The 13,411-nt window shown below is 36.8% G+C and overlaps 1 protein-coding gene across 7 annotated transcripts in view; it reads left to right on the plus strand.

The window, feature by feature from the left end:
• LOC107694275 (glutamate receptor-interacting protein 1-like) overlaps nucleotides 1–13,411 on the plus strand; it is a 165,245-nt gene that overhangs the window by 111,262 nt on the left and 40,572 nt on the right. For 6 of the 7 annotated variants that reach the window (XM_016493922.1, XM_016493923.1, XM_016493924.1 and 3 more), the window contains 2 exons: nucleotides 1,627–1,773; nucleotides 5,165–5,314. In XM_016493922.1, the coding sequence (XP_016349408.1) occupies nucleotides 1,627–1,773; nucleotides 5,165–5,314 (297 nt within the window). The remainder of the gene's footprint in view (nucleotides 1–1,626; nucleotides 1,774–5,164; nucleotides 5,315–13,411) is intronic. The other variant, XM_016493927.1, reaches the window with a different exon arrangement.

Below are 13,411 nucleotides of genomic sequence, written 5' to 3' on the forward strand. Positions count from 1 at the left end.
ACTGCATAAACACATTTCATTACACCAAATACACAAAATAATGTTATTTTTAGCAACGTCATATGACCACTTTAACTTAAAAAAATTATAATCAACCATTTAAAAATGCCATAACCATTATATATATATATATATATGATCAATCAATAAATCATAAAGCCAAAAAAGTCATGATTATTTTCATTTGTTGACATCCTTGGCATAGAGATTCTACATTAATGCCTGCAAACACACTCATCATTTTCATTTTCATTTGCCCCTCTTCTCTCTATGACTCATGAACAGTCTCCCTCTTTATTTCCCACACACACATAATTGTAAAAGTAATGGTTCTCATCTGTTCAGGCCTGATTACCTACGTCTCAATGGAGTCTTTTAACCCTGTGCTGCTGTTTGATGCTATCGTGATGATGGATCTCTAGTCTCCTGCCTTACACAAAAACACACCCCTCCATCACCTCTCACCGACTCTTTCCTGTCTAATCCCTTCTGCAGCCGCTGCCCTCCAGTTCGCCTCTCTCTTCTCTCTCAGACTGCTCTTGTAATCTCTCTTTCTAGCCTGTGTGCTTGTAGCAGCAAACATACTGCTAAAATTAACTGTGAAACAGAAAGGAGCCAAAATAGAAAATGATCAATGCCTGTGTCCATAGTTGTGTATTCCTAGGAGGACGCTTTGAGGGGAGCAAAGACCTTGCTATGTGAATGCTTGTATTTTGTTTCTTTGTGCCAGCTACTGCAGATATTCAGTCTGCTTGTCCGATATGAAAGTCAGAAAGTCTAGTAGTAGCTTGCAGGTGCATTTTTGGTGAGGTTTACATTAATTGTGACATTGGTTGCTTCGACCTAGAACATTCCTTAAAGGGATAATTCACCCCCCAAAAAATTACTATTTTATTTTTTTGACCCACTGATTTTATTGTATGGACAAATGAAACATTTTTAATTTGTTTTATGCAGAAGAAAGTAAGTCATACAAGTTTGTAACAACAAACATTTTTTAATGAACTCTCCCTGCAAAATTTCCAAATATTTTGATATATCTTTTTTATTATTTTTTTTAAACTTGTCTTAACTTGCTTGTCTTTTGTCCAAAGCTGTGCTTATGGTGAGATATACAGTGGTGTGAAAAAGTGTTGGCCCCCTTCCTGATTTCTTATTTTTTGTGACATTGGTTGTTTCGACCTAGAACATCTTCTAAAGGTATAATTCGCCCCCAAATAAATTTTCTTTATTTTATTATTTATATTTTATTTATTTATTATTTTTTTTACCCATTTTCTTCAAGTCATACAGGTTTGGTACAACATAACTTTTCACTTTTTAATAAACTATCCCAGCAACAAATATTTGGTATGTCTTGTTTTACTTGTCCTTGTTTTTGTCCATTTATGTACTTATGAAGAAAGCCCAATCACAAAGCAGACTAAATAACCCTTCATTAAACATTGTTAAACTAGGGTCACTTTTAACCATGGTATTTTTTTCCAGGGTTAATCGCAGTTTTAAAAGTGTCTCTCCTTGTATGATTTATCTTATATGTGTTATACAGTGGCATTTATGTGGTGTTGTACAGTATGTTTCTTCCTGCTCACGTCCTCCCTTTCTCTCTCCTCTCCGTGTGGTCAGTCAAGGTGCAGAGGAGTAACCGGCCATTACCCTGGGAATCCGGAACAAACAACAACAGCAACTTCCTTCCCTATCAACACTATAACACCTACCACCCCGACCAGTCCCGCAGCCAGACCAAGCAGAAAACCTCTCCAAACCACCCCTGTAATGTTCCTTCCCTTTTCCTTCATCCTCATCCTCTTGTATCACTCCTTGTTTCTCATTAATATCACCGCTAAATGGATTTATTCCATTCTTTTATGGGTTTTGACTTTATAACGTCAATATATCCAGATTTTTTTTATTTTCATTGTTTAGTAAAAACTCAGTCTTATATATTTTCAGTGAGATTTTTTTGTGGCTATTTAATGCCACATGAGCAAAAAACCATTGCCAAGTTGGGCAGTATTGAACTTATGCAAATCAGCAGCGACAGCCAATGGGAGTGAAGATGCAGTATGTATTGCTGAACATGCAAGATGAAAAGTTATCTTTAAATTTATTGATTGATGTCTCCATATGTTATAAATGTCTGTCACTTAGTAGATCCTGTATATTTTATTTTATTTTCCAAAGCGATTTACACACACATTTACTTTTTAATCAGTTTAAATCATGCATTTTTCAGGAGTTGAACCCATGGCGTCTACAGGAATGTGATATGCAATACAGGACTGCATTCGTTCGAATGTCTCCTTTTGTGCTTTATTTGATAAGTCTGTTTTTGTTTTTGTCTTTTTTAGTGTGTTTTATTTGATCTCTTTGGAAAACAGAGCAGAACTAATTTGTTCTCCAGCTGTTTCCTTGTCTCTAAACTACGCTAAGGCTAAAGACTGTTTTTCTCTCTCTGCTGCTCTCTTCCTCCGTATTATATCTGGTCTTTATTCTCCATCTGTGGGTGTAGCTGAGCTCTATTCTACCAGAGGAACGGAAAAGCTCAGAGTCACTGTACGAAGCCAGACGCGCTGAGCCATTCAGTGGTTTTTGTTGTGCAGAAGATACACAGTGAATCCAGAGGACACCTTTGTGGTGCCATTCTTTGGGGGATATGGAACATAATCCTTGTTAAGGAAGCAATATTGCACTATTGACATTCTCGCAACGTGACCTGATCGTTTCTCCCTGTGCGGTCATGGGTGGACTTCAAAATCTCAAGTACATTCTGGGACATGTAATCAATGATAATTGACATCCTGAGGCCCTAGATTCACTCTCTAATTGGCTGATAAGATGGGAGAATTGTCACTCGCCACAAAAGCACTTCTCATTTATGTTTTAGGTCATGCTTTTCCTCTTTTAGCGGCCTTACAGAGTCTGATTTGATTATATGGACTCATTATTATAAATTCCGGCCATCAGGGCTTTATTGATCTCTTTTGTTGGCGCTCTGTGTGTTTCAAGGGCACTGTGAGACTGTTAGAGATGACCTGTACTTGTTTGTTAACACTGACAATGGTTTGCAGCATTAAAGCAACTGGAAGTTGTTCATTTTTAGTGAGAGCTAGCGCTTAGAGGCGATGTGACAGACCATTTATGATGCGACCAAGTTTAGTGTAGTTTAGCTTTATGTGAGCAGTGACACAATGGAACCTAAGGAAAATTTTGATGCCAAGGACCCCAAAGTAGCTGTATAATCTTGTGAATAACTCCCTTTTTAAAATATAATAGCTATTTAATTTAATTTATAAAGACCCATTTATACTATGTGAAGAAAAGTCATATTCTATTCATGCTATAGATACATGTTGTTTTCGAGAAATGGTACTGTAGCTATATAAACTTTTAAATAAAAAATAGTTTTTTATATTTTTCGTTTTTGATATTTTCCATTTTCCATTTTATTTTTTATTTAATTTTATTTGTAGTTATTATTATACTTTGTTTTTATTTATTTATTACTGTTAAGACTAGGGCTGCCTAGTTATTATTTTATTAATATTTTCGATGGATATTTAAAAATATATATTAAAACATAAAACATTATAAAACACATAATTGTTAGTGTAAAAAATGGGGGGGAATATATATATATATATATATATATATATATATATATATATATGGTTAATTTAGCTAATTTAAACTTAAATATGAATATTAAAAACGTAAATATTAATTTTGACAACCCTAAAAAATTCATTTTTGCAGACCCCTAAACATCTTGCTGATTCAAGTTTAAAAACTGCAGCAACCAATGGTACAGAAACCTTTAAACGTCCAGCGATTCAACTGGTTTTCACGTATATCACACATATGATTGAATTTTGAAGTTAGCAACAAGGCTAAAATGGCTTGCAACACCTTTTCTCACCTTCACAGTCGTGTCTCAGATTCTCCATTCAGGAGGGTCGTAAAGATGCCACGGGCACTTCAGTGCTGGTGGCTTCACATAATTTACTGCCATTCCATCAATACTTTTTAGTCACAGTCTCTTTTTTTTCCCTGGATTATATAACCCCCTTGGTTATGAGAGTTTAACTCTGCAAGATGTGTCCTTGATGCGCGTGAAAGAGCAAAAATCCCCTGAGAGTTGTATTACTTAAGCCTCTGTTTTCTTTTTTCCTCAAGACAAATTAGCCTTTATTAGCTGGACATTAACTCCTTAATGTTTGGATTAGGAAAGCTAATCCTATACAATACACAAGTGGACCAGAAGGCCTCATTATGGCTCTTAAAGCTGTGGTTTAATGGCTTTTAAAAAGAGAGAGAGAAAGAGAAAAGCAGAATGTCCTCATGTGCCAAGGGCAGACAAACTGTTTCAAACAGCAAATAAAACAAATAAAAAAAAGACTAATCTGCTCTAATCCTGCCATGTTTTCAGCATCACCAATGTCCCAGCCAAATAAAACATTTTTTTTTGGAGTAGTGATATTCTGCCAGTTGGGAATTTAAAAAAAAAAAATTTTTATAAGAGCTAAAAAATGGCTTTGAAGCTCTTCATCTGATCAGTAAGAACTGTGATTTGGTTCTTAGCCGTTATTCTGTGATAGAAGTGGCTTTTAGGCATCGGGGAGTATTTTTAGAGATGTGCTTTGATGAAGACTTACCACCGTTCACACAGTGTCAAAGATGAGGGCGCAGTCTGTAGCGCTTTAATGAGTTGTTTTGTGCATTTCCTCGACTGCTGACAAACCGCTTGCATCTGTTGTTAGAAAACGTTAAGATACAGTGGTGGGGTTCGAAAGTTCAGTTGAAAATATGGGATTCAAAATGGGATTTGAACATGATTAAAACAAAATGAATAGGTTCTAGGTCACTAATCTAGGTAAATGTGTGAGATTAATCATGCGACTTTGTACAGGTTGTCAGATGTTGATCATGATCACGCTGCTCCAGTGCTGCTGTCATTAAAGCAAGAGTGACACACCGAATACTATGGCATCATGAAGTTTATGTTGGCTTTTCACTTTTTCAATTGTTTTAAATGCGTAAAAAATGTATAATAGAAGCATTTTACCAAGCAAAACTGAACTTTATATACTAAGTATATGAGGTTTTGAAATGAGTCATTGAGAGTTGATAATTTTGCCAAAACATCTCTCTCTTTCGCCCACAGCTCTGGGTTCATCCTTCTCTCCCACCTCCATGAGTGCCTACAGTCTGAGCTCACTCAACATGAACACGCTGCCACGCACCATGTATCCCACAAGTCCCCGCGGCACCATGATGAGACGCAAACTGAAGAAGAAAGACTACAAGAGCTCAAGTACGTTTGATGCAGTCATATTGAATATTCTGATATCTAATAAGGATCGATCATCTATTTTAAGAACAAAAAATTCAGCACAATTCAAAAAGAGGCCTCATTCTTAAAGGGATAGTTCACCCAAAAATTTTAATTAATTTACCGACCCCCATGTCATTCCAAATATGTATGACTGACTTTCTTCTGTGGCTTGAACCTGAATGTAAAACCACCATAAAAAGTGGTCCATACGACTCGTATGCTGCATTTGACAGCTTTGTGAGGAAGAGTTCGACTTGATTTATCTCATTATTCACCGATCTTCACCTCCAGTGAGGAGTTAATTTCTGCAACTGGATCACTGAGTCATCTCGAGAAATGAATCAATTTGAGAGTGAATAGCTACTTAAATTCAATTTGTTCCTCACCCAGTTCATTGTTTGGACCACTTTTATGATGCTTTTATGGTGCTTCTGCATCCTTTTTGAAGCTTGAAAGCTTTCACATGCAGTAATAAGCATTCTTTTTAAATTGCTTTATGGAATGCAACTGAATGGAACAGGGTCTTGAAAAACGTTTGAAAGTACTATTTTTACCTTGACGGTGCCATCTTACAAATGCCACAAAAAGCCAGTCAAAGACCTTCTTTATTGCTCTGTATAATACATTGAATAATTAGATGTTCTATGTAGGTTTTTATCCTCTCTTCAACAGATTTACTGTCAGTCTTTGCCTAGTTCCACTTTGATTCATTCTTTAAAACCTTTCGTTTTTATCGGAATGGCTGAAGTAAACAGAAACAGGCTTGGTTATTGATTTCCTGTAAAACTTCTCTAATGTATCAGCACATCCACGCATGCTCTGGCCAGGGACTCGTCTTGACTTTGTAATGACTTGATTACTTAAATTTGTAAGGGAATTAATTATTATTAATTCATTCAGGTTTTGATAGGACTCGGATCTGAAAATACGAAGTTCACCTGATTAAACCGATTTCAAATTTGTTATGTTACACTTTAAATCAAGGGTCGTCCAGCGAGCCGTGACCTCAGTATATTTTAACAAATTGACTATGTATTCTCCTGGCCACGGATAAATACGTTCTTTGATAATTTGTAAGCTCTTAGAGAGGTAACGTTGATCTTGGCAAAAGTTTTAACATTGAAATTATATGACACCAAACCAATGCAGTCCTTGATACAAAGAAAGCTTTGTTGTTTCTTGATTTGATCAATTCGAAGCCTCATGATGGTGATTCAGTGGCGTATCAGTGTCCTGTTCATGAAATCCCTACAACTTTAATATTAGCTTTCAAGTTTTTATAGTTGCCTTTGCCATTCTTTGTGCAAAACATAAGTCAGGAGGTTGAAAGTACCGCCCACAGTAATTCAGAAACAAACCTTTATAAATGCCACATTATGCTAAGCGCATGCAATTGTGCAAAGAGAAGCTTGGTCAAGCCGCTGAAAGCGACAAAAGCAATAAAACTCCAACATAAATGCGATGAGGTCGCTTGGTATTAAAGAAAGGCCATACGTCTATTATTCTTCCGGTCTCCGCTATGATAGTCTGTCTTTATCTGTACATTCAGACCTCTTGCACATGGTTCCTATCCTTCCTGCCCTTCCTTTCCATGGCTGGGCTCTGAATCTGAATAAGATCAGAGAGCATGATAGCACTTACCTGAAGTGAACGCATTCTCTTCCCATATCTGAAGCCGCCAAGTGAAAGAGGGAAATTACACCTCTGGCTACCCAGTAATTAGATCCTGAAAGATATTTCATATCCTTCAACTGACCAGCGTCGTCATCACCTCCTCTGCCGCAGATAATTACCCGACCAAGCTTTCATATCGCATGGGGCTATTATCTGTGGGGCTTCGTCAGCAGGACCAATAAACAAACGTTGGCACTGGAAAAATGGTTAATCAGCTGCTCACATTGCTGACCGCGTTCACGCTAACTTTCACTAGCCGACTTGTTTTTGAGTTGGTTTTTCATTGCATTTGTAGCTGCTTGGTTATTTACTGTAGATGTTAGAGGAAGTGGAGTTATTTTGATGCAATATCAGCAGAATCCAATAGATGCCGTGATAGCCTGCAGGGGCCGGTTGCACCAGCTAGACGTAAAAACGCTGGGTGTAAGCCCTACGCTGGGCTTTGCAACGTCCTGCTTTACGATAAATATTTACACCTGTTGCACCAACTGAAACTACGATCAGGCGCAACTACGCCCGGCGTAGACAATGCGTGTCCACGCCGACACATTCTCCCTCAGTTATAGATATAGCTGAGACGTCGTTCACGCCGCAATGGTTACAACTACTAATATAGAACTGAATTGCTCAAGACATAATATAAGTGAAATCACCGCGCTATGATTTCATTGAGTAAACATTTCCTAACAAGTCCGCGTTTTTATATCTGAAGTCTCCCTGCACACTCCCATGACAGATTTCATCAAGGTTAAGTAAAATATAATAAATGTAATACAATGCTTCTTTCTAGAGTTATTTTTTTATAGCTGACAAGTTTATGTACAATGAATGTCTTTCCTGAGGTAATTGTGACTTTACGTGACATTTTGTGTTTTGCTGTCTTTCTGTGGCTGAAAAAATACGTTTATGGTTTGTATTATAAAAGTCACAGAATTTGAAAGCTGATCATTTATTTCTGATTAAAAGTAACAAAGCACAAAACTTATTGCGATTATTGGATGGCAGGCACGCTACAAATAATGAATTGAATTAAAGACGTGAAATATTTTCAAGCACACTGTCCTTCCAAGCAAGATGTCAAATGGTTCAGTTTCTTTTAATAATCCCAGTTCATATGTAATATTTTACTGCATAATTATTACATGCTTGACAGAAATATATTTTGTATTCAATGTCGACAGTGTGGTAGGATAGCACAGAGCTTCGCGATTGATATCGCTTATCCTGCCCGAAAAGACCATAAACATTACAGGTCACGTCTGCAGTAATAATTAACTAACAGACATGAATCCTAAAAACGAATAATGTCCGAGCAAATCATGACTTTTCACTTTACACCTACCTCTGACTAGGCGTAAGATTTAGTGTCAGACGTAACACTACGCCGAGATGGTGCAACGGGTATAAATTCTACGCACGACTTAAAGCACCATTTACGTCCAGCCTAGTCTTACAACCGGGTGTACGTCCAGCAGGTGCAACCGGCCCCAGTGCTGTAACTGTTACGTATACGGTATATTCAGTCAGAATTAGAATGCACTCAGTAATATGGTCAGGGTTGGATTTACCTCTTATAGGCAAAATAAATATTTGGGACCCTTGCCCATTAATATATAATACATAATATATAATATTATCACCCCAAAACAGCAAAAAAAAATTAATCCTTGGAACTTGTTGCAGTACTCTCTATCGCAGAATCCCATTGCTGATTACAAAATGTCATTTTATTTTAATGCTAGTAACAGAGGCTTCAGCGTTTATGCAGAAAAATTCAGCTATTGAGAGAGAAAGAGAGAGATGGATTAAACGTCTGTGAATTACCAGAGTACTGCATGTTCGTCTCTCAACATTATTCAGCAGCAGCATGTCTACCAATAGCAAATCCGTAAGTTTAACTTCTTCAAAAACAGCAGCGTTATTGAGAAATGTTATAGCTTTTCATTTGCAAAACTATTTTACTGATAAAGTTGCGGGTCAGCGCTGACAAGTTTCTGTACGTGTGTTTGTTGCATATGTGCTCGCGACCATGTATCTGTACTGTATGTACATTTACATTTAGTCATTTAGCAGACGCTTTTATCCAAAGCGACTTACAATTGGGGGATACATAAAGCGATTCTTCTTAAAGAGGCAAACAGACACAGGAAGTGGTTGTAATACCAAGTTCTTAGACATTGTTCAAATAAGTACAAGCTAGAAAGAGAAGGAATAAATAAAGAGAGAGAGTTATTTTTTTATTTTTTATTTTTTTTTATTTTATTTTTTTTATGAATAAGTCAAGTAGCTTCGAAAGAGATGAGTTTTCAGCTGTCGCTTGAAAATTGTCAGGGATTCAGCATTCCGGATAGGGGTGGGAAGATCGTTCCACCAGCCAGGAGTGGTGAACGAGAATGTTCTGGAAAGTGATTTTGAGCCTCTCTGTGATGGTACCACGAGGCGTCGCTCACTAGCGGATCTCAGACTTCTGAAGGGGATGTAGATTCGTAGTAGTGAGTGGAAGTAGGCGGGTGCTGAGTCTGTGGCTGTTCTATATGCAAGCATCAATGTCTTGAACTTGATTCGAGCCGCAACCGGTAGCCAGTGCAAGGAGATAAAGAGAGGTGTAACATGGGCTCTTTTGGGCTCGTTGAAGACCAGTCGTACCGCTGCATTCTGAATCATTTGTAGAGGTTTGATTGTGCTTGATGGAAGTCCAGCCAGAAGAGCATTGCAGTAGTCCAGCCTAGAGATGACAAGGGCCTGGACAAGAAGTTGTGCAGCATGCAGTATGTGTGTGCATTTGTAGGAGAGAGTGGGAGAAAGAAAGAAAGATGTGTGTGAAAGAGAGTGGGAGAAAGAAAGCGAGCTTTTCATAAGTAATAAGTATATTTCCATGTACAAGTACACAAAGTACAGTGCAGTAACAGTAAGTGTACATTTAGGATAAATAAATAAATATACATCAAAGCTTAATTTGTCATACTTATACTGTACTATGCGACTTGTATTCAAAAACTTGATGTGGCCTTCGAGTCAAAAAGTTTGCCCACCCCTGCTTTAGTGGCACCCAATGTTGTTGTTGTTGAACTAAAACTATGTTAAATAAAGCTGAAATAAAACAAATGTTAGATGGAAAAACTTTTTTGAAAAAAAAAGAAAGAAAATTAGCTTTGACAACTAACTGAAATATGTTTTAAGTTGGAGTACTAAAATTTCCAAAACTAAAACACACAATATATGAATTGAAAAATAAATAAATAAAATAAATAATAAACATAAATTAAAATTATATATATAAAAAACTAATAAATACAATTACTAAAACTAAAAATAAAATGAAAACTGAAAATCTAAAAATAAAAGCTCATTTAAAATATTAATAAAGACTATGATAGTATATAAATAATACTAAAATAACACTGGTGGCACCATTAGAATTACAATAATGATTGTTTCCAAACAGGTTTCCAAAGCACTTCTAATGCCTGATCTCTCTCGTCCTGACATAATGTCAGCAGGTTTTAATAGTGCCACAAATGAGAAATCCCCTAACAAATGGCTTGCTTAGCTGTCTCATTAAACTGGGATTTGAGACAGTATTTTAAAATGGCAAAACACTTCGGCTAATTTAACTGTATTTTTTATCTGACTTTGAAGTGTTTAATTTACTATGACTTTACTATGGCTGCACTTGTTCTGAACATCCCGTTTAATAGCTTCTCCAACCGCGTTGCTCACCGCTTGTGTTTGGCAAATACACCTGCCGCACAGAAACAGAGCATCTCATCTATTACACAAATTTATTTCCAGTTTTACTGCCACGAGCATGTGCATGGCCCCTCACAGATGCCGTTTGTTTAGAAAAATGATTTCATAATGGGTCTGTAATAGCTGTATTGAGTTTTTCCTCAGCTATGATTTTACTCTAACTCATGAAACATGAATAGTCAGAGCAGCACACCAGCGTGAGATATATCATAATATACAATATTCGCTGTTAAAAAGGCAAATGCACAGACATACTGTTTTGTCCTGTAAAATACAGTTTGTATTCTTTAAAAAAAAAACAGCCTATGCAGGTTTGCTGGTCTTAGTTTGTCTCCTAACCTAGTCAGGCTAGTCTAGTCACATTTTTTATGTGGTCATGTTGGGATACCAGCTGCCTGCCCAACTAAACACCAGATTGACCAGACTAGGGTGTCAGCTTTTACATAGTAAAAACTTTGCACCAGTGTTGTTATTGTTAAATAAAACAAAAAGTAAAACTATTAAAATTTCAGTATATCAAAATAAAACATAAATATCAGATAAAAGCATAAATCTAAATAAATTACTAAAACTTGAAATAAAATTAAAAAAATGAAAATATAAAAGAATAATTGTTATTAACTAAAACAAAAAGTACAAGTATTTAAAAGTTTTTTTAGATGAAAACTTAAACTTAAAAAACTTAAAATTATAAATAAAATAAAATGTAAATATCAGATGAAAACCTAAAAATAGGGGGGAAAAAGTCATTCTCTCGAAAGAAATATGAAGTACACATATGATTATCCATGTTTTTCTCCACTGTACAGGAGTATAGACTGTAAAATAACTAAAACAATACTGATTTGGACACGCTTTTCTTTCTTTCTTTTTTTTTTTTATAGATCATGTTTTTCATGACCTTTTGCTAAAATGCTTGAAATTGTATCAAATTTAAATTGATAATTGCCCAAAAAATGCTAATGAATATTAGCACCTTATCAGCAATCACCTTGTTTCTACCCGCTGCTGTGAAGCTCAGAGGGCAGCAAATTGTTCATTGGCTCACTGGCCCAAATTGAAAGCTTATTTAAAGCTTGATTAACTTCATTGATGCTCCAAATGAGCCCCATTTGCATAGCACCTTGATTTCACTGTCCATAGAGCTCTGCACAGAGGCCGTGGCAGTCAAATCAAGGAGTCCAGTTGCCTAGATGTTCTGACAGCCTATAGTGAGAAGGCAAATGAGTGAGAACGGGTTCACTGCATGATGTGCTGCTGATTCAGCATTCCCAGCCTTTGCATGAGTGACGTCTTCTAGCATACAAAGTGGCATTGGTTTGTTAAAAGTCCCTCCTGAGGCCTTTACTGTCACTGGCTAACAGGGACAGGATAAACCTCACACACACTCTTCAATGCTGCAAAGTCACCCATCAGACAGCAATGACACGTCTGGATGTGATGCCAACCTATCTCCTCGCACTGAGCGATAACAGAAGGTCACAAAACTGCTTCCATTTTCCAATGCACTTTTTGCTAGTACAATTCAGTGTCCTGTTACTTTTTTGTAAAGCATTAGAGGGACAAATCTCATGTATTTTGTTGTGAAATCTATTAGATATGTTAAATAAACTGTTATCTGACATAAAATTAGCCTAGCATGAAAAGCATTTTGTTAAGATTTTTTTTACTATTGTATAATACTTTATTTTAATATAATATGTGACCCTGGACTAGAGACCTGCACTCCCGCGGGAGTACCGCGGGACCAAACGCAACAGGGTGCGCCGCGGGACAACTCTTGATGGGCGAGTGTGGGTGCGGGCGGGAAGAGACTCGTGTGTGTGCGGGATGCGGAGAATAAAATGGCTCGCGGGACTCCCGCAAAATAGAAATGATTTAAACATAAAATGTCTAAAACATATAAATTGTTATTTATGTGTTGCACAAAAGCAAAAAGAACAACTAATAACATTAAAATTATTAACGCGCAAGCTAGGCATAGTTTCTATTTATAACACGTGTTTAAAGGGTTGCGCAATGTAGCCAATCACAGACTCAGCTGTTGATTTCTGGAACTCAATGGCCAACCAGAGGTGTTAGACTCCACTCACAGCAGTGCTGAAATTGCATGTTTACGAATCGTCTCATTTTAACACACGAAGTGTAGACATTGTGAAAGATTCATTGTGCATATGTTCATTGTGTTATAACAGAGCTTTATGAGATCGCGATGAACTGAGATGTCAGCTTTTAGTGATAATAAAGGAAGCGCTGCTCGCATTCTGCCATGCCAAACCATGCACGCAGCAGCCCATGCTTGCTTTTCTGTTAAAAATAACTGTGGTTTGTGAATGTTGATGCTAAGCCTAAATAACAAATATTTTATCGGGAGTGTTTATGCTGGGATGTTGTGGATCTTAGGAGATGTTACAGAACCATTTGTTGGTTTTTGTTACAGACAAAAATCAGTCCCGCGCAGGTCTCTAGTTCCCACTACATTGCATTGTTATATTTCGTAAAAGTTTTACCCGCCAAATGGCGACTGACACGTTACATATACTCGCCAACGCTGATTTTTACTCGCATTTGGAGCTTGGTGAGTTTTAATTTTAGGCCCTGTATAAATATATATATATATATATATATATATATATATATAAAAAAACTTGC

Source organism: Sinocyclocheilus anshuiensis, unplaced genomic scaffold (assembly GCF_001515605.1).
Source record: "Sinocyclocheilus anshuiensis isolate Anshui unplaced genomic scaffold, SAMN03320099.WGS_v1.1 scaffold1316, whole genome shotgun sequence".
NCBI lineage: Eukaryota > Metazoa > Chordata > Actinopteri > Cypriniformes > Cyprinidae > Sinocyclocheilus > Sinocyclocheilus anshuiensis.